The sequence below is a fragment of the Penicillium rubens genome (genome assembly GCF_028828025.1).
Source record: "Penicillium rubens strain IBT 27055 chromosome Unknown utg000001l_segment0_segment0, whole genome shotgun sequence".
Taxonomy (NCBI): domain Eukaryota; kingdom Fungi; phylum Ascomycota; class Eurotiomycetes; order Eurotiales; family Aspergillaceae; genus Penicillium; species Penicillium rubens.
Window position 1 is genome coordinate 1,701,205 of NW_026890599.1, and position 19,725 is coordinate 1,720,929.

The window sequence follows — 19,725 nt, forward strand, 5'->3', positions numbered from 1 at the left end:
TTAATCATCTTAATCATACCTACGATATCAAATCTCGAATCTCAAATTATTTATTGATCAATTTCATTATTGACTTCAGATCGTGGGAGATGAACTGCACGAGGCCCCTTTGCAGCAAGGGAAACATCTTATACAAAAATAGATACGCCCTTACCTTCGGGACCGGTATGACATCGTGCTGAGACAACGAAATCGTCAAACCGTCAAATTCCCACCGGTTAGGGCTCATTAGGGCTGGTCATCGCGTCGCAAATGGAAAAACCACGCTAACCTCGGTCCAGATCGTGAGATGTGAAGTAGGCGAATTTGTGAATTTTGAAATATTGCTCCCTTTCGGCTCTCCTTGCTCTCGTAGCTATCTCTGAAACACCCCTTGGAGGTTAACCTATAGCTTAGCGGCGATCGCACTTCCCCAGTCAATATGTCTCCACTAGCTTGTTTCGGTAGTTCTCCGTCAATTTCCCTTCATCTCACGAGGTCTCAAGAAAACATTGAAGGCACCTTCCAGTATCCCACGGGAATCGCCGTAATTCCAAATTGCCCTTGTCGCAGATCATCCTATCTTGGGAATACTGATACGGATGACAGCCGAGGAGTCTTCGGTGTGCACTATCTTTGCTGTTCGGCTTTGTTTCCGTAGTGGCCAATGTCCGTGAGGGTCCCCACACAAAGTAGTTATGATAGTTGTGTCCTCGAACGAATTTTTATGGTGCTTTGATCATGTCCTCAATACTGTTTGTGTCGATTAGTCCATGATGTGGTGGTCAAAGTATGGGATCAGCATAGAATATTAATAGAACGACATTGCCGAGAACATTGCAATGCCTCAGTCGACAGGACTTGTCGACACTTACAACATAATGGTCGATCATTATGTTTCCTTCAATATCTCTGGATGGACGTAGTCGATGCTTGCAGCGAGCAGTGAGGCGCAGTGAATGGCAGATAGGCAGCTACCTAGATATATGTCGGTAGGGACATGAGAACCTTGGCGAATCCTTGCCCAGAAGCTCAAACCTTTCTCCAACCCCATGTCTCCACTTCATTGTGTAATGGCAGTTATCCCGCAGGATATTCCTGTTGACTTCGTGGCTGCAGGATGGCAACGCCCAATGTTGATGCTGACGATGCTTCGTCAACTATACTCAAAGTTATTACTACAAGGAACAAGGCAAGCCCATGTGCTATAGCCTTGCATAATATACTCATGTCGTCCTAGCAGAGTAGATCACCATGTCTACTATGGGCCCGCTAAACCAAATAAAGTGCGAAGTTCTCATTACTGTTGGTGAAGATATGTCAATATGGCAGTCTGACTAACAGCTAGGAAAGGTTTCCAGCGAACTAACATATCGGTGCAATTACAATCAAATTGAAATGTGATGATCATCCCTGACTTGGCCCTCGACCGTTGTCGTACAGACACCGACCTGGATAGACCGCCACTTATAGTCTTGGCAAGGGTTCTAGGCAACACTTTACTTGGATGGAATCCATGGTGGTACTTAGATGTCGCCTATTTGTAAGTGTTAGGGTCGAAAATAGACATATCGCCTTAGGAACCTGCCGTGCCTTGTCCGGCCAATTTAACGTTCATCGGATGGTTTTGTATCGAGGCGTGAAGGCGTCAGATAAACACGTGGTGGACATTTTCTCCCATTTGCTGCTTTTGGATATTGCTAGACAAAGACACCTGAGTGAATCTGGAAATGGGTATGGTATATCGGCTGTTGTTATCTCCCAGCGAGTTGTCTGAATAAACACAACATTATAGAATTGATTCCAAGAAGGGTGAGATTAATTATTTTATACATATGTACGGATCTTAATAGAAATCAGGAGAAACCCATCTTCCACTGCGTACATATGTATACGCAGTTGCTGCATCATCTAAGAAGTATACAATCTACAGTACTCGGAAGATATAGCTACGTATCTTTAGTTTTAAGATGAACATCCCGGCTTCATACGAACAAGTTGTTAATTCTCTTAACCGCTCCTCTATACCTTGATGAAACTTCACAAAGTGATCGGAGAACCGGACATTTGACAAGCCAAGAGAGGATAGAGGGGATATCCATGGAGCTACCTATGAAGCATATGATCCGATGTTCTCTCGCCGCGTGATAATATTCCGTTCCTCTGGCGCCGGACCCCTTTTTTAAAGAATAACCCAATCAAAGCCACCCAACTAAAATATTCCGTGTAACAGTATTCAAACTCCTCGACGTAGGGGCGTGGTGCCTTGCGAGGTTCTTCAGCCTCTGGACTCTGGTGCTGGAAAAACCACATTTAACGACGTCGTATGATCCAAGAAGAGCAAGTCAACAACATTCAGCATAATCTTTAAGGGAGGAAAAAACTTAGTGATCGTCTCGTGGCTGTATAGGAATATGAAATGGTTGTATTGGCCAAGATACCAAGGCCTGGATGTGATGCTGGCCCAATGGCCAACCTCGGAAACCTCGTCCTCCTTGGCAGAATGTGAGCTATTGGGAATTATCGCAAGTCGGTTGCCTCCAAGGCCAAGTATTTGGCCTTTGGATTCCCGCTAAGTTTTCACATGTTTAGCTCGAAGTTGTCCCCCGCATAAAGCCAAGATGAAGAGGTGGGAGTTGGATCACCTGGAAACTCGGCATGATCGCGCCGGTCCGCGGGGGCTTAGATCGACATCGGTATATACTGTTGTTGATACCGGCGCGCAGCCTGTTGCGAACTATGATCGACATGTCCGCCTAAATCAGGTAGCCGCTCCAATGGGGTCGCAGCCATCATATCCGAGAAAGTTGAGGTCATCGCCACGTTGCATCACAGGGTCTTGTCACCCTGCCCTACCTGAGGCCACGAGTTTCGCGCAAACTTAACAAAGGATGTCGAGCGATAGTATATATAATGGGCCATATTGCGAACTAAAATGTCGGTAACAGCTTCAGACCCCTTGGCAGCCTTGTGGATCTTGATACGGCTTTCTTATTGGGCTTCTGCGCCAAATCATTTCATGAGCTCAGTCCACTTGAATTCTTGTTCAAACCCCCCAAGGCACTGATATCGCGGAAAATGGCAACGTTGAACTTTGAGTTGAAAAACAATACCGGTTCTAACACGGTCTACGCCTACATCACAGGCCAAGCGCTTGATAATAACAATGCGCTTTTCCTCCTGCGATCCGATGGCAAGACACCCTACTACCCAACCTCACCACCGGCCACTGGGACCGATCTGAGTGAGGATTGTGCGATTCCCTTGGGTGCACCTGGCAATACCACCACCATCACTATTCCGCACCTCGCAGGTGCGCGACTGTGGTTCGCCCAAGACAACAAATTGACATTCTATCTGAATCCCGGCCCTGCCCTTGTCGAGCCTTCGGTATCGAACCCGGCAGACCCTAACTACAATCTGAGGTGGGCCTTTTGCGAATTCACCTGGAATGACTTCCAGCTTTATGCGAATCTCAGCTACGTCGACTTCGTGTCGATGCCCATCGCCATGACCCTAACCAACGGAGCTGGTGCAACCCAGACCGTCAAGGGCCTGCCACCCAATGGTCTCGATCTAGTCTGCGATGCTCTCAAAGAACAGCACAGCAAGGATAATGCCGGCTGGGACCAGCTTGTAATCCAGAAAGATGGGGTCAACTTGCGCGCCGTTTCTCCAAACACGGGAAGAACCCTGAATAATTCTTTGTTCAACGATTACTACAAGAGCTACGTGGATGAAGTCTGGGCCCACTACAGCACCAACAATGTTTTGACGGTCAACACCCAGGCTGATGCCGGTGATGTTGCCGCCAAAGTTGCCTCCGATGTCTTGTCCTTCTCGGTTCCAGATGTTTCATACGTCAAGCCGTCCACTGGAGACATCTTCAGCAACAGCACTGGGTCTTTTGCTGTTTCCGGGAATGGCATTAAAGACGCTATTACAGCTCGTCTCGCGGCTGCGTTCAATCGCTCAACCCTGTTGATCAATGGCAACCAGCCGAACGGGGAGACAGTTTCCAATTACTACAAGAACCCTGTGACAAACCACTACTCGCGCATCTGTCATTCTGTGAGCATTGATACCCGAGGCTATGCATTCCCCTATGATGATGTTGCGCCTAACGATGGTCCCGACCAATCTGGGAGTGTTTTCGATGGCAACCCAAAGCTATTGACAGTCACTATTGGCGGCGGTCCGAGTAACTCTGTCAAGAAGTCTGCTGTTGGGGTTAATGCTATGCCAGTACAGCAACCCGCGGAGAATGGGCAAAGCCAGGAGAATGGACGGAAGCCGAGCCGCTTCCATGAGCTGAGGAGTTTTATGGATAAGCTGACGCACAGGAAGAGCAGCACTTGAGCACATATGTTTGTCTCAGTGTTATTCGGTCATGTTGTCGTATATTGTAAATGCTACTGTATATACGCCATTTTCGGTCTTCACTCTCTTTTAATTTTGCTGGAAATAGGTCAATATGATTCTGTGCTTTACCCCCCTCCCTTGCAACAAAATAAGAGAGTAAGGTATCTGCAAATTGCATGATGACCTGCATCATTATGAGGAGCTAGTTCCCCCTCCTGATTCCCCAGCATGCTTCTTAATGTAAGCTACGACCTGATCCGGCATAGCCAACCAGGGCGTGTGTCCTGTTTTAATCGTCTCAGTTTCAATCTGCGCCCCCCTCCGTCGTGCCCGCTCCACCAACACCTGCTGAACCGGCACCGGAGTCGCGCGATCCTCCTCAGTCAAAAGATACGCAGAAGGAATGTTCATGTACGCCGCACCGGTAGCAGGGGCATTCTGAGTCGCCCAAGAATGTGGCTTGAGAAGCTTAACCCACTCCGCACCATCGACAACATCATGGAAAAACAGCACGAGCGCATCGCTGGCAGTCACAGTTCCTTTCTCTTCCTGGAACAAACGTTAGTGGCCACATAGATATTTTGCAAGTTGCAAATGGAAGTCCGCCGACAACTTACATCGCGCACATACCATGGCGGGGGCATCCCACCAAACGCGCCGATCAAACCCTCGCCAATGCTAGGTAGAAAAGCGGCGATGAAGATGAGTTTCACGACACCGCCCTTTTGGTTGGATGCTTCGCGCTCTGACTTGCTCAGTCCATCCAACGCGCTGCTCACTGGTAGCCCGGCCCAGCTGTGGGCGATGATGACGATGTCATGGCCGGCATCTGCCTCCTGTTGAGTGATGGATCTCACGGCATGGATGTCTGGTTGAAGGTCGACGACTGAGCTGGCTTGCTGGATGGAGGGAAATGAGACACTGTGGCAGGTGTAGTCGGTGAGTTGCTTGATGATTGGGTCGAAGATGGTGGGCGGGTACCACGCGCCCGCCGCGAAAATCAGAGTTGGCTTTGACATTGTCGCCCCGGTTGATGTGAAGATTATGGGAATTGGATATGGGCGCTTGCTCTGTACAAACGAAGTTTGTAAGGCTGAGAGGTTGCAGGGGGTATGAAACTGGCCATGCGGGACTTCGCTTTAGTCGATTTATTGTTACCGCTTTTTTCTATCTCGTCTGAAATAATCATATTTATCCACATCAGTGTTCTCCTTTACACTCTAGGTTACATCTGTGCCTATAGTAGTGACATCCTTACGTGGTGTCGCGGATTTACTTAATCGATGGATGTTGATGGGACTTGGTAACCACGGTGAGGCAAATTGCAATGATACACATATGGACTATTAAGTATAGGAACCAGAGAAAAGGAATCAAAAATGTACGTCCCAGAACTAATGATTCACAGGAACAACCACTTGAATAGTCTAACCACCGACTTCCTCAGGGTCACTGAGCAAGGCATTCAACTTGCCACCATTCATTTTCGCCAGAGCCTGATACGGCCCTTCCTCCACAACAGCTCCCTGGTCAAGAACAACGACATGGTTCGCGATCTCGATCATTTCCTTCGCGTGCGAGATAATGATAACAGTAAGCCCCTGCCGCACGGCCACCAACTGCTGCACCGTCTGCCGTACGATCTCCGCACCCGCTGGATCTAGGCTGGAAGTGGCTTCATCCAGAATTAGGATTTGAGGTTGACGCAAAAGAGCCCGTGCAATGACCACGCGCTGTTTCTGACCACCGGAAAGGCCAACCCCACCATCTCCGATCACAGTGTTGTATCCCCGAGGCAGAGAGGAGATGAAATCATCAATCCCTGCTCCTTGAGCGGCAGTTCGGACACTATGAGATGAGGCGAGTGGTGAGTGCTGATCTAGCCCGTAACTGATATTTTGCTGAATGGTGCCGGGGAAAATAGTTGGTTGTTGCGATACGATGGAGATCTGTGAGCGGAGAGTAGGAACATGTAGGCGAAGGATGTCTGCGCCGCCGAGTGTTATTGTGGGTTGCCCAGTTTCGGAGGCTGGTGCTTCGTAGAGCGATAATAGAAGCGAGGCGACTGTGGATTTACCCGACCCGGATCGTCCTACGAGCGCCGTACAGGAGTTGCGTGGGATCGAAATCGAGACATTCTTCAATACCATTGTGTTTGGCCGAGAGGGATATCGGAAATTCACGTTGGTGAGTTTGATCGGGGTGAGGTTTGAAACTGTCAAACTACCGAGATGCTCGTGGGATCCATCTTGTGGGAGTTTTGAAAGGCGAATAAGCTGCGCCGCTATCTCGCGGGAGGTGTTGATCTGGGGGACTATAAAGGAGTGAGTAGAGTATTTCGGAGCGGTTCAGGGCCTACTAACTCCATGAGAGAATCTGAGCAGCGTATCCAATGCTGAAAAGTAGCATTGAGAATACCATCATCACATCATCCACATTGAATTCGCGAGATGCTGCGAGTACCGCTCCATAATAGAAGATCAAAGCTGTTCAAGAGAGTCAGCACAATAGCAAGCAAGTAAAAGAATGACCGAGCTTACCGCTAGAAAATATGACTGTCGACTCTACCAGACCGAAAAGCATGCCGGTATAGATGGCACGTTTCAACCCCAGCAACAAGCAGCGCGCGATCGCATTGGCTTGTTTGCGATGGAAGTGGCCTTCCAATGTCAGAGATCTCACGGTACGGATCTCTGAAAAGGTCTCAGTGAAGACATCGGCGGCGAGATTGTTCGCATCATTGCATCGTCTTTCCCACAGCCCATTTGTTCCCTCGAAGCCTCGAGTGATGACATAAATGACAGGCCCACAGGAAAGAGCAACGAGTGTCAACTTCCAGCAAACAATCAGACTCCAGATGATTGCCATAACGGTGATTGCCGCAGCAACAACCACGTAACCCGCGAATCGGCCTAGAAGGTTTCGCATGTCTTCTCCATTTTGATCGAGAGACGATGTGAGTCTGAGAGATCCGTTACCATCTTTCTCAAACCAGGCTCGTGGTTGATCGAGAATGCCTTGGAAGGCATTTTTCCTGAAGGAATCCAGCCAAGCCTCGCCACAAAGCTCTAGGAAGTAATGCATGAAAAAGGACGCAAGGCCATCCCCAAAAGACACACCCAATACAGCAAGTGACCATGTCATTGCTAGGTGTTCACTTTTTTTTCCAGCATAGAAAGTTCCGAACAGCTGCGACAGAGAATATGAGAATATGGGAGTTGCGCTTGCATGGGCCAGTGCTGCGGCGAATCCCAGGAAGAGGATGATTCGCTGTCTAGTTGTCAAAGTCGATAGAATGGTGCCCATAATTTGAGACAGCGGAGTCATTCGTTCTTTCGGTATCTGCTGCTCTTTTGACTTCTTGCGGCGGCCATGTGGTTTCCGGCTGCGCTTCATTCGTGATGGATCTGACCTGGAGCTCTGGTCATCAATATAAACCATTTCGACTTCTTCCGTCGGGATTTGGATAGCCGGTTCCTTCGAAGCCCACTGGGGACCAGGTCCTTCTGTCATGAAAGAAAGACTTTGGCTCCAATCTCGCAAGGGCGATCCGGGGAACTCCCCATTCCTGATCACGTATTCCGAATTCCTTCTCGGCGTCAAGTCCAATGAGCTAAAGCGAAAAGTTGGGGGGATATGGCCTTGAGCCCAGGAGGTCCTGGCTCGACGATGTCCAAGGAAAGCTGTTGGAGGTCTTAAGGTGTCCAAGCTCTCCGATGATGAGCTCTCCCAGGGAATGTTCATATCATCCAGAGCCCTCTTGTTCTGGGTCTTGGTTTCCGGACCACCGTCGACTTTCGCATGGAAGTACTTTTCACTCCCCGGACTGACCTCGACGGCATATCTGTAGCCAGATTTCACAATCGAACCCTGTTCAAGGATATACAGGAAATCCTGTTCCATGATTTGTGACATATCGTGGGTGATGATGATAGTAGTCTTTCCTTTCCGCCACTCACGGATTGCTTTCATAACTGCGACTCGGTTGGTGTGATCAAGAGCGCTGGTGGGTTCATCCAGGATCAGGATTGGGGTGTCACGTAATTTCGCTCTGGCAATTGCAACTCGCTGTCTTTGGCCACCACTCAAAAAGCTTCCACCCGGGCCAACGCATGTGTAAATTCCTTTAGGGAGACCATCGATAGTGTTCTCAAGCATGGCCAACTCAATAGGTTCTTTGACATCTTGCTTGGTGACGGTGGCATGGTCCTGGCGACCAAAAGCAATGTTTGTGAGGACAGACTCATTGAAGAGAACACTCTTTTGCTCTAAAAGGGTAATGTTGTTGCGGATCCAGTTGATATCGAGTTGCTGCATTGGAGTGCCGTCAATTAGGATTTCACCTGAGGTTGGCAAGTAGAACCGCATCAGTAGTTGGCTGAGGGTACTTTTACCAGAGCCGCTTTTCCCTATAACGAATGTCGTTTCGCCAGCAGGGAAGAAAAAGCTCGACGGCTTGAGCACGCATTGATCAGGCTGACTAGGATATGAAAATGATACCTTCATGAATGTCCATTAGTGTCCGGATAAAACCCAGAGAAGAATTGTAACTTACGTTTTTGACCTCTATATCACCTTCACAGTGTTCCGGATACCGGGTTGCTTTCGCCTCGCTCACAATTTTGTCTTCTCTCCGGCTCTGGATGATCGATTTCAAGGCGGCACCAGCGACCTTGCCTTTTTCCATCACGATCATCTGCGGCAATACCTGTTCGATAGATTGAGCTGCGGTCAGACAGGCCCAGAAAGTTCTGAGAACTTCTCCAGATGTGAGTTTCCCGGTGCGTGCAAGCGAACTGCCATACCAGAATCCCTGAACAAACATCCCGAACATCATCCAGCGGATGAAAGCAATTTGCAGAGAATTCAGCCGAGCTTGGCGAAGATAATGTGAGGCAGATCTCTCAATGCGCTCAGAAAAGTTGCGATGCTCGAAGGCCTGCCCATTGAGGCATTTGACCGTATCGATATTGGTGATAGCATTGTTGGCAACCTTGGAAGCCTCGGTGAGCTCAGCCTGCTGTGCTGTAATGCTAAATTTCATCTTCGAGGAAAGGAATCCGATAATTGCCGAGAATATTGGAATGCCCGCGAGAGTTACCAGAGAGAGGCTCCATGATGTGTAGAAACCCAGCCCCAGCGAAGCCAGTGAACGGCACGAGTATTGCAGTACAAGTCCGAGTGGCTGCGATGTCGCCATCTGCATTTCATGGATGTGTCTGGAAACAATGTGATATTAGATATAACCTTTCAGCGAGTATAGTATTAAACTCACGCTTGAATTCCCGACAATAAAGCCCCAGAGCCCTCGCTTTTGGCCTCAAACCACTCAACGTCGCGATTTAACAATTCTAGAAACACTTGGCTGCGAATAACGGAGGCCTGCATTTCCCCGAATGCAACGAAAAGCGCATAATATGCACCGTTCAAAAACCAGCCAGCTACTCCCAGTCCGATCATTCCCAAGCAACTTGTGATTACTTGGCCATGAAGCCCTTTGGCATCAATCTGATCAGCGCCGAAAGACGTAAACGAGTCGAACACATTGCCAAGGAAGACTGCAAGTGCCGGCGTGACACAACTAGCAACCAGGGCGAAGATAGACCCGAATATGAGAGTCGGCAGGTGTCTTCGAGTCGTGAATCCGAACAGCGATTTCCAGCCCGGATTTCCCTCGGGAATATTTTGTTTGTTAGTGTCGCTCGAGTCGGAAGTCTTGCGTTTGGTAAACATTTTTGGCGAAAGGTTTGAAGTCACATTGAAGGCCTGGTATGACTTGCGGAGATTTTCCTTGCCGCGCTATAATGGCATAGGAATGAGGCAAGATGGAAGAGGATACAGATCGGCATAAAATAGCCATGACGGACTATTTGAATGTGGTTTGACAAAATAATCCACGAAAATAAAAGAACAAAAGAACAATACTAAGGAATTTCCTAATGGGGTAACATTGAAGAGGGGAGCAGAACAAAGACACCCATGCTCCGACATTGTTGCAAGGCGCCTGGGATGAATGTATCATTCATCGGGATCAGCCTTGAGACCGCAATCATAATGTTCACTGTTGGTAGATGGTCAAACAACTCCAGGGCTAGAGGGTGGACATACTAGATATTTGATGCGCGATGGCCACAATCATTCGCAACGAGGGCCCCAGAAAATCAGCCCATATACACACACAATGGCGGTCGAGACTATAAGACGAAGAAGCAAGGGAAATGAAATTTTATTCAGGGTATATTTCGGATCCAACATCGAAAGACTGTCCAAGTCCTGGCAGACAGCCAATCTACAGTTGAGTCGCGATTGATGGTCCGACGCTAAATCAGAACCACATATTTATGTGTACGAGCACACTTCTATCGTAAAAAGTAACCTCAAACCAGGATACTGCGAGGTCTCGTAATCAGTATCACAATCTCGAGGCCATTCACCATCTGCACCACAAGGAAACAGGCAAATGCCGTCGGCCAGATCAGCCGGGATGTGGAACTGCCCTCGATCTCGAAAACAGCAGCAATGAGACACGATTTGTAATCAGGAGCTGGCCTTCTGGGCCTTCTCGTAAATCCAATCGTTCAGACCAGCGCGGTTCCTAGGATACTCCGTCAGTTTCCATGCGTGACTCACCCGGCTCCAGCCGGCACTTACCTAGCGATCTCCACGGCGTAGAACTGCATGCGCACACCGAAAATAGTGGTGTCCTGGTCATACTCGGCATCCGCACGGGTACGGATCATGGTGCCAAAGTTGAAGTCATCGATTTTGTTCCACTTCATCATCCAGTTGCGCCACTTCTCCTTGCCGGCCTTGCTCTTCATTTCGTCCTCGACGAGGGTCCCGGCGGGATCGAAATCGGGGAATGCCTCCATAAACGAGTTGTAGATATCATCGTCCTGCTTGGTCAAGCGAAGCTGCGAGCCCTTGACCTTTTCCAAAATAGCCCAGTATGTCATGAGATGTTCAACCGCTGCAACGTGACCGGGGTATCAATATTAAGATCTTGCGCCAAGCCGTGAATCGGATGTGAATCGATGCGTCGATGCGCGACTAACCTTTGACGGCGAACTGCTTCTCCATCTGTTGCGATTGTTAGCGATCAAGGTTCTTCAGTCTTTCCATCTGCACACGGGTTCGTACATCCTCCAGATTCTCCGCCTCCTCGGGGTTGAATGGCTTCGACATTTTGACGGTTGAGTGTAAAGTGACTTCTATGAAATGCGAAAACAGGAAAGCAGCGATATGACGAGTGGGGAGGAAATCAGGTGGGAGTGTTCGGTGCCCCGCGCATAATTTTTTTGTCGGGCGGAGAGCACCCAGGTCCGCCTTGCATAACGTCATCCCGCCCGCAGTCCGCACGAGTATAAATCGTACCAGCCTCATATTCAGCTCAACTACTGCTGCATCCCTTTCTAGCTTACTAAACTGAGCAAAACCCCCCACCCATATAGATCCTGAATTGATGCCAGCATCGCTACAGAGGTACTACAGAGTATAGTCATAGACCGGACATGCAGCTGTAATGATCCAAGCTTAAAAGCCTTGCTTCCAAATGGGACTCAAAAGACAATGCTCAGTCACTATCTGTATCATCCGGTAGTTCTTCGAATCTTCCCTCGTGGAGAGCCTGAGTCACGGGGTTCTCGACATTAAGGAGACCATTTGCTTTGGCCCTGTGATGAATAGTTGTTAGCAAGGACTCTATATAGCTCGTTTACGGTGCACCTACCTCTCAAATAACACAAAGAGTCTCTCCGCCTCGCGCTCCTTCTCCTCCATGGTCATAGGCGGGCCGGTGTCCTGTGGCTCGGCGGCCCACCGTTGTCCTGTGATTGGATTGCGTGCGGTGTCGGGGCCATCTTTGGCTGAGGATGCTTCAGTTGCACTCTGTGGCATCTCAATGCCGCGTGCTGCCAGGAAGCCAGCAGCGAAGCCGTAGCCAATGTTCTTAGTGAGTTTCTCAGCATCCTTACCTGATAGGACAAACATCAGCTCAGAAATTGTAACCTTCAGATTAGCGAAGTGGGTTGTCGAGAGCTTCAGAAGTCTTGAAGAAAGCGTATCTGACTGTCCAATCGGCAAGCTTCGGTCAGTGTCCTCAGGCAGAAGAAGCGACTGCATATGCTTGCGGGGTCCGTCGGGTGCCACTTCGTAGATAGCGATGAGTGAATATAGCAACGGGACTGCATTTGCTTCTAGCTCCGTAGGGCTATATATGGATGTAGCCTGGTCCAAGATGCTCACCAACTTGTCCACGTTGCAGTTGTTGTCAAATGCGGGAAAAAGGGGGCTGCTCTCGAAGATTTTGCCTTTCTTTTCCTCCAAGTCAAGGATAGACAATGTATTAAGCAAGCCGCCAACTAGACCATCTAGGGGCTTTGCTGGAATATCAATGCGACATATGATCTTCAGGATATGAGGGATGGAAGGGGAGAACTCGGGACCAAGGTCTGGGAATATCTTGGAGATGTTGTATACCAATTTGAGCGTGTCTGACAAGGCCAGTTCGTCCATTTGTGACAATGGTCTTCTTCCCGACTTGGGGAACTGCTTCGCATGACGGCTCAATTGCTATACTGGTCAGTACAGCATATCAACTTTCTAGTCGGACAATGACTCACGTAGTTGATGTTATCCCCCAGCGCGTGACTCTTGATCAAGTCTTTAAAGTCCAATGTGGTGTTATAGGTCGCGTAGAACAATATCCGACTTGTGACCATCTCGTCTTCCGAGTCTTCGGTCTATCAAATATCATATCAGCTTTGGTACCGACATTCCATCTGCTGCGGGCCTACCTTGAGCTTTTCTGCCAGCTTTCCACTGTATCCCGTGTCTACAAAAGCCTGGCGCATTTTAGGGTCAAGTAACAGCGCATTTGCAACACATCGCAATGCTGCTCGACGTACGTCAGGGGTCTCCCCCTCAACGCCATATCGCATCAAGGTATTAATGCCCTGAAATTATCAGAATCAATTGTAATTCTCATTCTCGACGGGCAACTTCATCTGTTGTGTTCATACATTCTGCGAATAGATCGGTTCTGCGTTGGTAGGGTTCGTGCCGTGTTGTCGGAGCTGGAGGAGGGTTTGGATTCGGTCTAGTAGTAGATAAGATCAGTACTAGGCGCGTATATAGTAGGTTGGCCATTGCATCCGACTTACCTGCTGTTGAGAGGTTGTTCTCTTGTATGTCTTCCTCGAGAGATTTTAGAAGCTGTGTCACTTGTTGTAGCTTCGCTATATGTGCAAGATCGAGTCAGCCGACCTGTTTGACAGTGTGGAGCTCCTCAATATCCTCCATGTACCTGTTCCTTGCATCTGAAGAAATGCCATCCTGATCTGAGCTCGCACTGACTCGAGTGTTCCGAGTAAGGGGGTTAAGGTAGGACTGGTGTCACTTCCACCGATGCCTTGTGCTGAAGGACAGTCCGCGGCACAGTATGAGAGCAATATCAGATCAGTAGCTCGAGCAGGTAGCTATTGACGAGAGAACTAAGAAAAAGGGAGAGGGCCCCGGGGAGCCACGCGGGGAAGTCAGACCCAAATCGTCATAAATTATTTGGCGACCCCCCACCTAAGCTTCTCTTAAGAACCTCTTCTCCAGCAATCGATATAACAATTATTGCTACATAATTATGAGAAATGCCCTGTCTTGCACAATCTAGTCTATGTAGGTCTTTTGTATAATGTGAACTTTTGTGAACTCCGCCGTTTGCCTAAAGAATGTGACAGTAATAGATTGAAATGGTAGAAGCTCAATGCTAAATGCTAAGTACTGAATGCTGAATGTTGATTATCGTTGTTAATTGCTACATATCTACACACTAAAATACTCTCCCAATGATTATTGAAGCCTATAGCCACTCTCACAAAAAGTCCGCGTATTGATGCCTCGTCGCCTCAGGCGGTGACACTTTACGCGCATCGCGGCGCGTCGGAACTTGAACCTAGTTTTCTCTGCTTGATGTGGCTTCTTGATTCCCCAGTCTAGAACAGATCATGGACAGGGCCTGAATAGCGTCTAATTCAGCAATGATCCTTGACTATTGCTTCTTTTCCTTTTTCACACTTCTTGTCTGATTCAAATCATGGTGGAGATCCTCTCTGCTCGTCCGCCTACACCTCCAAGGACAGCTTCGCGCATCGTGATTGAAAACACCGAGTCACCAGTAACCGTTCAAACACCCAAGGAGCCAGCATTTTCTGCACTGGGGTCGGTGGAAGCCGCTCCGTCCAGCCGCAGTTCGAAGAAAGTGAATTTCTCGCCATGGCCCAAGTACATCAAACCACCAACCTTTGCTAGTGCCATGAAATCGGCCCCCGACGTCAAGACTATCCCCCCATCCCCGAACTCCAAACCTACGAAGTCGATCCTGAAAGCAACCCAGTCACCAATTCCCGTTTGGTCACCCAATGTCGATACATTCACCACCGAATCGCTTGCCATGCTGCTCGAATCGGTCATCCAACAACTGGCAGGCGAGTCGATGAGCTCCCGACTCGATGCCTACATGCAGTTCTTTGGCGCGCTACGCACTTACGACGGACTTCCGGCCGGTCAGAAGATTGCGGAAAAATTGAATCTCATCACCGAGTTTATCCAGCGAGATGTGAACCGGGACCTTGCGAACGGCTCTCCTCTCGACACGAACCTTGCCAACCAGGCTCTGAAATTGTCTGCTGCGTTTGTTTGGCATCCGGAGATTTCGACACAGCTTTCGGAGGAGTTCAAAATGTTTCTGGTCGACCACTCCATCACTTGTCTCTACGAGGCCAAGGCCCCAAAGTCTGTTTTGACGCACTACATGTCCATATTGGCCACTCAGAACTTTGGCCCCAAAATTATGACCGGTGCTCGTGTGGCCCGTCTTTTGACGGTTCTACAAGAAATAACCAAGAATATCACTGGCAACGCCATTGTTTCCCATCGATTGAACATTTACCAGCGCCTGCTAGGCCAAGCCAAGTCCGCTTTCATCTCCCAAGCGAGCCTGTGGATGGAACACCTGATATTCGCGCTGCTTCATCATTTGAGGGATACCAGGTCAAAAGCGATTGCACTTGGCTTCCAGGTGGCCACAGAAGCGGGCCCCAATCCTATACTGTCGAAAAACATCCGGGATCTTTTCGACCGGCCATTAGAGCACGACCGAAGGCTTGTATCAGAGGTTCGTGAGCGCATGACTCGAATGATGGCGACGGTGGATAGCGGTGAGCATGTTCCTCAGATCTGGAGCATCATTATCCTTCTTCTCCGGAGCAAAAGATGGAATCTTGAGCAGTGGGGTCATTTTAAGGAATGGGTCCTCGTACTCCAAAAATGCTTCAATTGCAGCGAGCCAGTCATCAAAGCGCAGGCTATTGTTGGTTGGAATCGATTTGTCTTTGCTGTCAACCCCAACGAATCAACGAGCCGATATCTGCTAAAAATGCTGGGCAAACCGGTACTCTCTCAATTCGACCGCAAAAAGACCGACAAGTCAGGAGCACCGCCCACCCAACTTGCTCTGACCAGCTACTATAATCTTTTATACTACACTTTCCGTCCGTCAGCTTCTTATCAGCATCTAGATGTTATATGGGAGGAATACGTGGTCACTCCGTCTTCAGGGATCTTCTCATCGGTCCCGGTTCTCAGTGACTGTCTTTCGCGCATATTGACAAACCTGTTGTGGAGTGCGCAGGCTAAAATATGGATAGAGAATCGAATCAATGACAATACCAAAATGGAAGCAGAGGAACTTCCTGCTGCCGACAGCAGATGGGTTCGATCAAGAATTACCTCGATTCTGAAGGTTTTCGAGCATCTGTTCAAAGCCTCAGTTTGGGTTGATGACGCAGTTGGCCAATCTCACGTGGCATTGGCCTGGAACAGTCTGTCCAATGCTCTATCGCTTGCGTCCAGCAAAGAGATCACCCCTTCGGGGGAATCGATGCAAGCTGTTGCTAGCATTTGGAGTCTACTGCACCGTCTTTGGACTGCAGGGCCGCCCTCGTTGAATGCCGACGACACAGATATTTTCTTCGAAAGATTCAGATTCTTGTCTACAACAATGATTGTTTCTATTGGGGGCATTCCGTTTACCGAAAAGCTTCTCCTGAGGAACGCGGATGAATCTGACAACATTTCCGCACATTCACATCCAAATACGACCCAAGAAAGTGCTATTCTTCATCTCCTTCGAATAATCAGCAGCACTGCAGGGACAATAGCGCCGAGCGAATCTTACACACACCTTGTCTTAGGTAACATTGAAGCAGCATGCAACGGGAGGTTCTCCCGAGGATCTCGCCTCGAACTTCTCCAACAGTGTGCTGAGTTGAGCACTACGGAGACCAGTGCTATTCCCTGTGCGGTTCAGCTGTCGGAGGTAGTTTGGAATGCCACTGCTCAGGCGGCCGCAGATGCTTTGCAGTCGTTCCCTATGGAGTCGGCTCGTGGACGTGATGGCTCTGTATCCCGTGACTATGAAAATGTCATCAAGATCCTCTCGTTCGGACTTTCATTTGCGTCTGCCTTTAAAGAGTGGTCTCATTTGCTTGAAACTTTTGTTCGCGTTGTTCGTACAGAGAAAGGGAACCAAGCGGTTGCCAATATGATTGTGGAACCCATGGCGGAACGCCTCATGCATCTTTCCGCTGAAAATACCTACTTGCCCTCAACCTCACTACTTGGTCATTCCTTGTCCATCCCTTTCATGCAAGGAACCGGCCTAGGCATTGATCGCAGCGGCATCCAGGCAGCTGGTCATACCATATTTCCTCATAAACTCCTCGCGTCAGTTGCCCAGACATTGCATGGTGCATACGACAACTTCAACGCATCACAATCCTACGGTCTTGCCGACTTTATCGAGGCATTAACCTCTTTTCTGGGCACTGGCGTCCCGCAGTTCCAATGTCAAATACTTCAATGTCTCCAGTCATCACTTGGTCTTTGGTTGAAGGACGAAACTCACAAAATCCATGTTGACCGTGGCGTTGATAGCAGAATCCTGACAGCGTGTCGTGCGCTCTCGTCAGCTACTATTAATATTCTGCAAACATCAGTTTCTCATGATCTACCTGCTTTGAAAATCTTTGAGCCTATCCTTTGCGCCGGTTTGGAGTCGTCGCATGTGTCAACTGCTAAGAGATATGTCGAGCTTTGGGGCTTGACCTTTGGTTCACATTCTTTTGCCATGCCTGTCACAGTTTTGCAGGCTGTACAAACTGCCGAATCCAGGGTCCAGACCGCAACATTGCCCCCTCAAGACGGCGATCAGGATACGGACATGTTACCTCCCCCTCCGCAAGACGAACTGGATCAGCCATTGCATCAGCCATCATCTCAGGACACTCAGCTATCGTCCCCCGTCGTACGGACCGAAGACTCCTCCCTGGTCCTCAAGCCAACTGAGCAGTTCCATGAACCCCAGTTGCCGAGTAATATTCTTCAGCCCACGGATGCACAAATTGTTGAAGGCATTTCGATGTCTCACAAACGCAAAAGCCATCGTGAAATGTTTTCGATGATTGAATCCCTTCAATCCTCTTCGCCAGCTAGTACTCCACGGAAATTGGGCTTTAATACTCCTCCGCATCTGCGCAAGCTACACGGAGGATCACTGGCCGAAATTCCTCTAACGCCCACTCTCGCCCCTACTGAGAATGAAGAAGGATTCATTGGCTCATCTCCTACGCCTGGTACCAGAGACCCGACTCCTGCCATGAACTCCGACGCACTCACATCGAGCCACCAACCTGCGGATTTGGGTATAGATCCTCCATCATCTCCTCCCGAAATGCAATCTCGGAGCCCAAGCCCTCGGAAGCCTCGCTCGAAGAGCGCGCGACGAAGGGCTGCAAAAGCAAGGAAGGCTCTTGTTGGTACATCCGGCAAACAGTCAACAGTCAACAGCCCGGCTACTTCCCGTCTGGCGACGGAGAACATAGACACGCCCATGAGTGATGCCCATGACTATGATAATGACAACACCAACGCTACACCTCGAGCAAACGGAATTACTCCCAGCCGGCGACTCCGATCTGGGCTGGGTAAAGGCTCAGATACAGCAGATACAGCAGATACAGCAGATACAGCAGATACAGCAGATACACCAGGACCTTCTCTGGCGCCACTGGTTGACTCTGATAAGACACCTGTCCAACAACCTACTCGCAAGAGTAAACTAAGCTCGAGCTCCAAGAAGAAGCGGAAGCAATCTCAGTCTAAGCCTGCTGACAATCAACTCCTGCAAGCCAGGGACATGCCTCCTGATATCCTTCCGGATAGTTTCATGGACTCGAGCGAGGAGACAGAGTCACAAATCGCATCACAGCTTGGACAGGACTTGGAACTAGCAGTGGACATGGACGATAGGGATCATCTAGAGCAAGCAAAACTTACGGATGAGCCATCCATGAAGAAGAGAAAACGGGATCAAGAGGAACCTTCTTCATCTGTGAGAACTGACAGACGCCGGTCGACACGGCTGTCCATGGCTAAAGACGTGGTCAATGTCGAGTCATTACAGCCTGATGCTTCACATTCTCACCGTGCCAATTCTCAGCCAGTCTCTCCGGCTACATCATTGTCGCCAACTGCGACTCGCCGATCCACTCGCGCTTCACAACGAAAAGGTGGTGGTAATGCCCCTACGGATTCAATTCCTGCAACCCAAGACCTCGTTGCACAGGAATCAACACAAGATGGTGAGACCCCGCGACCGTCCAAAAGGTCTCGCAAGTCAAGTCGTCTTGAGGACCAGTCTGTTTCTGCCGCCGTTGATAGCACTCCCAAAAGCGTCCCTCGAGATACCCGCTCGCGCAAAATGCGGTCTCAACAACATGCATCTGAGGCGTCTCAACCTCAACCTTCAAGCATTCCATCCGAGGAACATGGCGATACAGAAGACTTGCCACCTCATGTCGGCCTGGACATGGTCCCCGAGAGCCTCATTACAGAAGACCAAGCGAAGCAGAACACCTCTATTGTTTCTACCGAAGAGGCAACTGCCAGTCAAGTCTCTGAAATGGAGCAGGCCATTGAGCCTGCTGTAAAACCAGACACGGAGATGGACATCGACATGGATGGAGTACAGCACGGTGGAATAGTAGAGCAAACTACAAGTGTCGCCACCACGGGTACCCAAACCCAAGAAACACACCCCGAGCCCAAATCCGATATCAGCGAAAGAGGCGTCGTCCAATCCCTGAAGAACCTCTTGGGTGAAATGGAAATGGCGACTTTGTCCCCGAGCGCTTTCCGCGAGGTCGATGATCTTCTCTTCAAGCTCCGTTGCGAAGCACAAAATGCATCAACGCGACACAATACTTCAGCATAGCGAATGGCGTTTACAGCGAAACCTTTTGGATATGAATTTTTTATATTGGAACCCCGTCT

The 19,725-nt window shown here is 49.2% G+C and overlaps 6 protein-coding genes across 6 annotated transcripts; 2 read left to right on the plus strand and 4 right to left on the minus strand.

Annotated features, from left to right (window-relative positions):
* Positions 1 to 3,057: 3,057 nt before the first annotated feature.
* On the plus strand, positions 3,058 to 4,338 carry N7525_000682 (glycoside hydrolase family 64 protein; the record flags this gene model as incomplete). The annotated part of the gene is made up of 1 exon (XM_002562106.2): positions 3,058 to 4,338. The coding sequence occupies one exon, from the start codon at positions 3,058 to 3,060 to the stop codon at positions 4,336 to 4,338; it is 1,281 nt and encodes a 426-aa protein (XP_002562152.2).
* A 195-nt stretch (positions 4,339 to 4,533) lies between these two features.
* N7525_000683 (uncharacterized protein) lies at positions 4,534 to 5,360 on the minus strand (the record flags this gene model as incomplete). The annotated part of the gene is made up of 2 exons (XM_002562105.1): positions 4,534 to 4,890; positions 4,959 to 5,360. The coding sequence occupies 2 exons, from the start codon at positions 5,358 to 5,360 to the stop codon at positions 4,534 to 4,536; spliced, it is 759 nt and encodes a 252-aa protein (XP_002562151.1).
* A 408-nt stretch (positions 5,361 to 5,768) lies between these two features.
* Positions 5,769 to 10,074, minus strand: N7525_000684 (ABC transporter ATP-binding protein; the record flags this gene model as incomplete). The annotated part of the gene is made up of 5 exons (XM_061211655.1): positions 5,769 to 6,655; positions 6,705 to 6,827; positions 6,882 to 8,796; positions 8,897 to 9,560; positions 9,617 to 10,074. The coding sequence occupies 5 exons, from the start codon at positions 10,072 to 10,074 to the stop codon at positions 5,769 to 5,771; spliced, it is 4,047 nt and encodes a 1,348-aa protein (XP_061070881.1).
* Positions 10,075 to 10,878: 804 nt separating this feature from the next.
* Positions 10,879 to 11,526, minus strand: N7525_000685 (polysaccharide biosynthesis domain-containing protein; the record flags this gene model as incomplete). The annotated part of the gene is made up of 4 exons (XM_002562103.1): positions 10,879 to 10,936; positions 10,993 to 11,311; positions 11,397 to 11,421; positions 11,482 to 11,526. 4 exons carry the CDS (start codon positions 11,524 to 11,526, stop codon positions 10,879 to 10,881), a joined length of 447 nt encoding a protein of 148 aa, XP_002562149.1.
* Positions 11,527 to 11,914: 388 nt separating this feature from the next.
* Positions 11,915 to 13,673, minus strand: N7525_000686 (synembryn; the record flags this gene model as incomplete). Its single annotated transcript, XM_002562102.2, has 7 exons — positions 11,915 to 12,014; positions 12,071 to 12,912; positions 12,963 to 13,082; positions 13,137 to 13,295; positions 13,362 to 13,438; positions 13,503 to 13,577; positions 13,646 to 13,673. The coding sequence occupies 7 exons, from the start codon at positions 13,671 to 13,673 to the stop codon at positions 11,915 to 11,917; spliced, it is 1,401 nt and encodes a 466-aa protein (XP_002562148.1).
* Positions 13,674 to 14,428: 755 nt separating this feature from the next.
* On the plus strand, positions 14,429 to 19,666 carry N7525_000687 (uncharacterized protein; the record flags this gene model as incomplete). The annotated part of the gene is made up of 1 exon (XM_002562101.2): positions 14,429 to 19,666. The coding sequence occupies one exon, from the start codon at positions 14,429 to 14,431 to the stop codon at positions 19,664 to 19,666; it is 5,238 nt and encodes a 1,745-aa protein (XP_002562147.2).
* Positions 19,667 to 19,725: the final 59 nt, after the last annotated feature.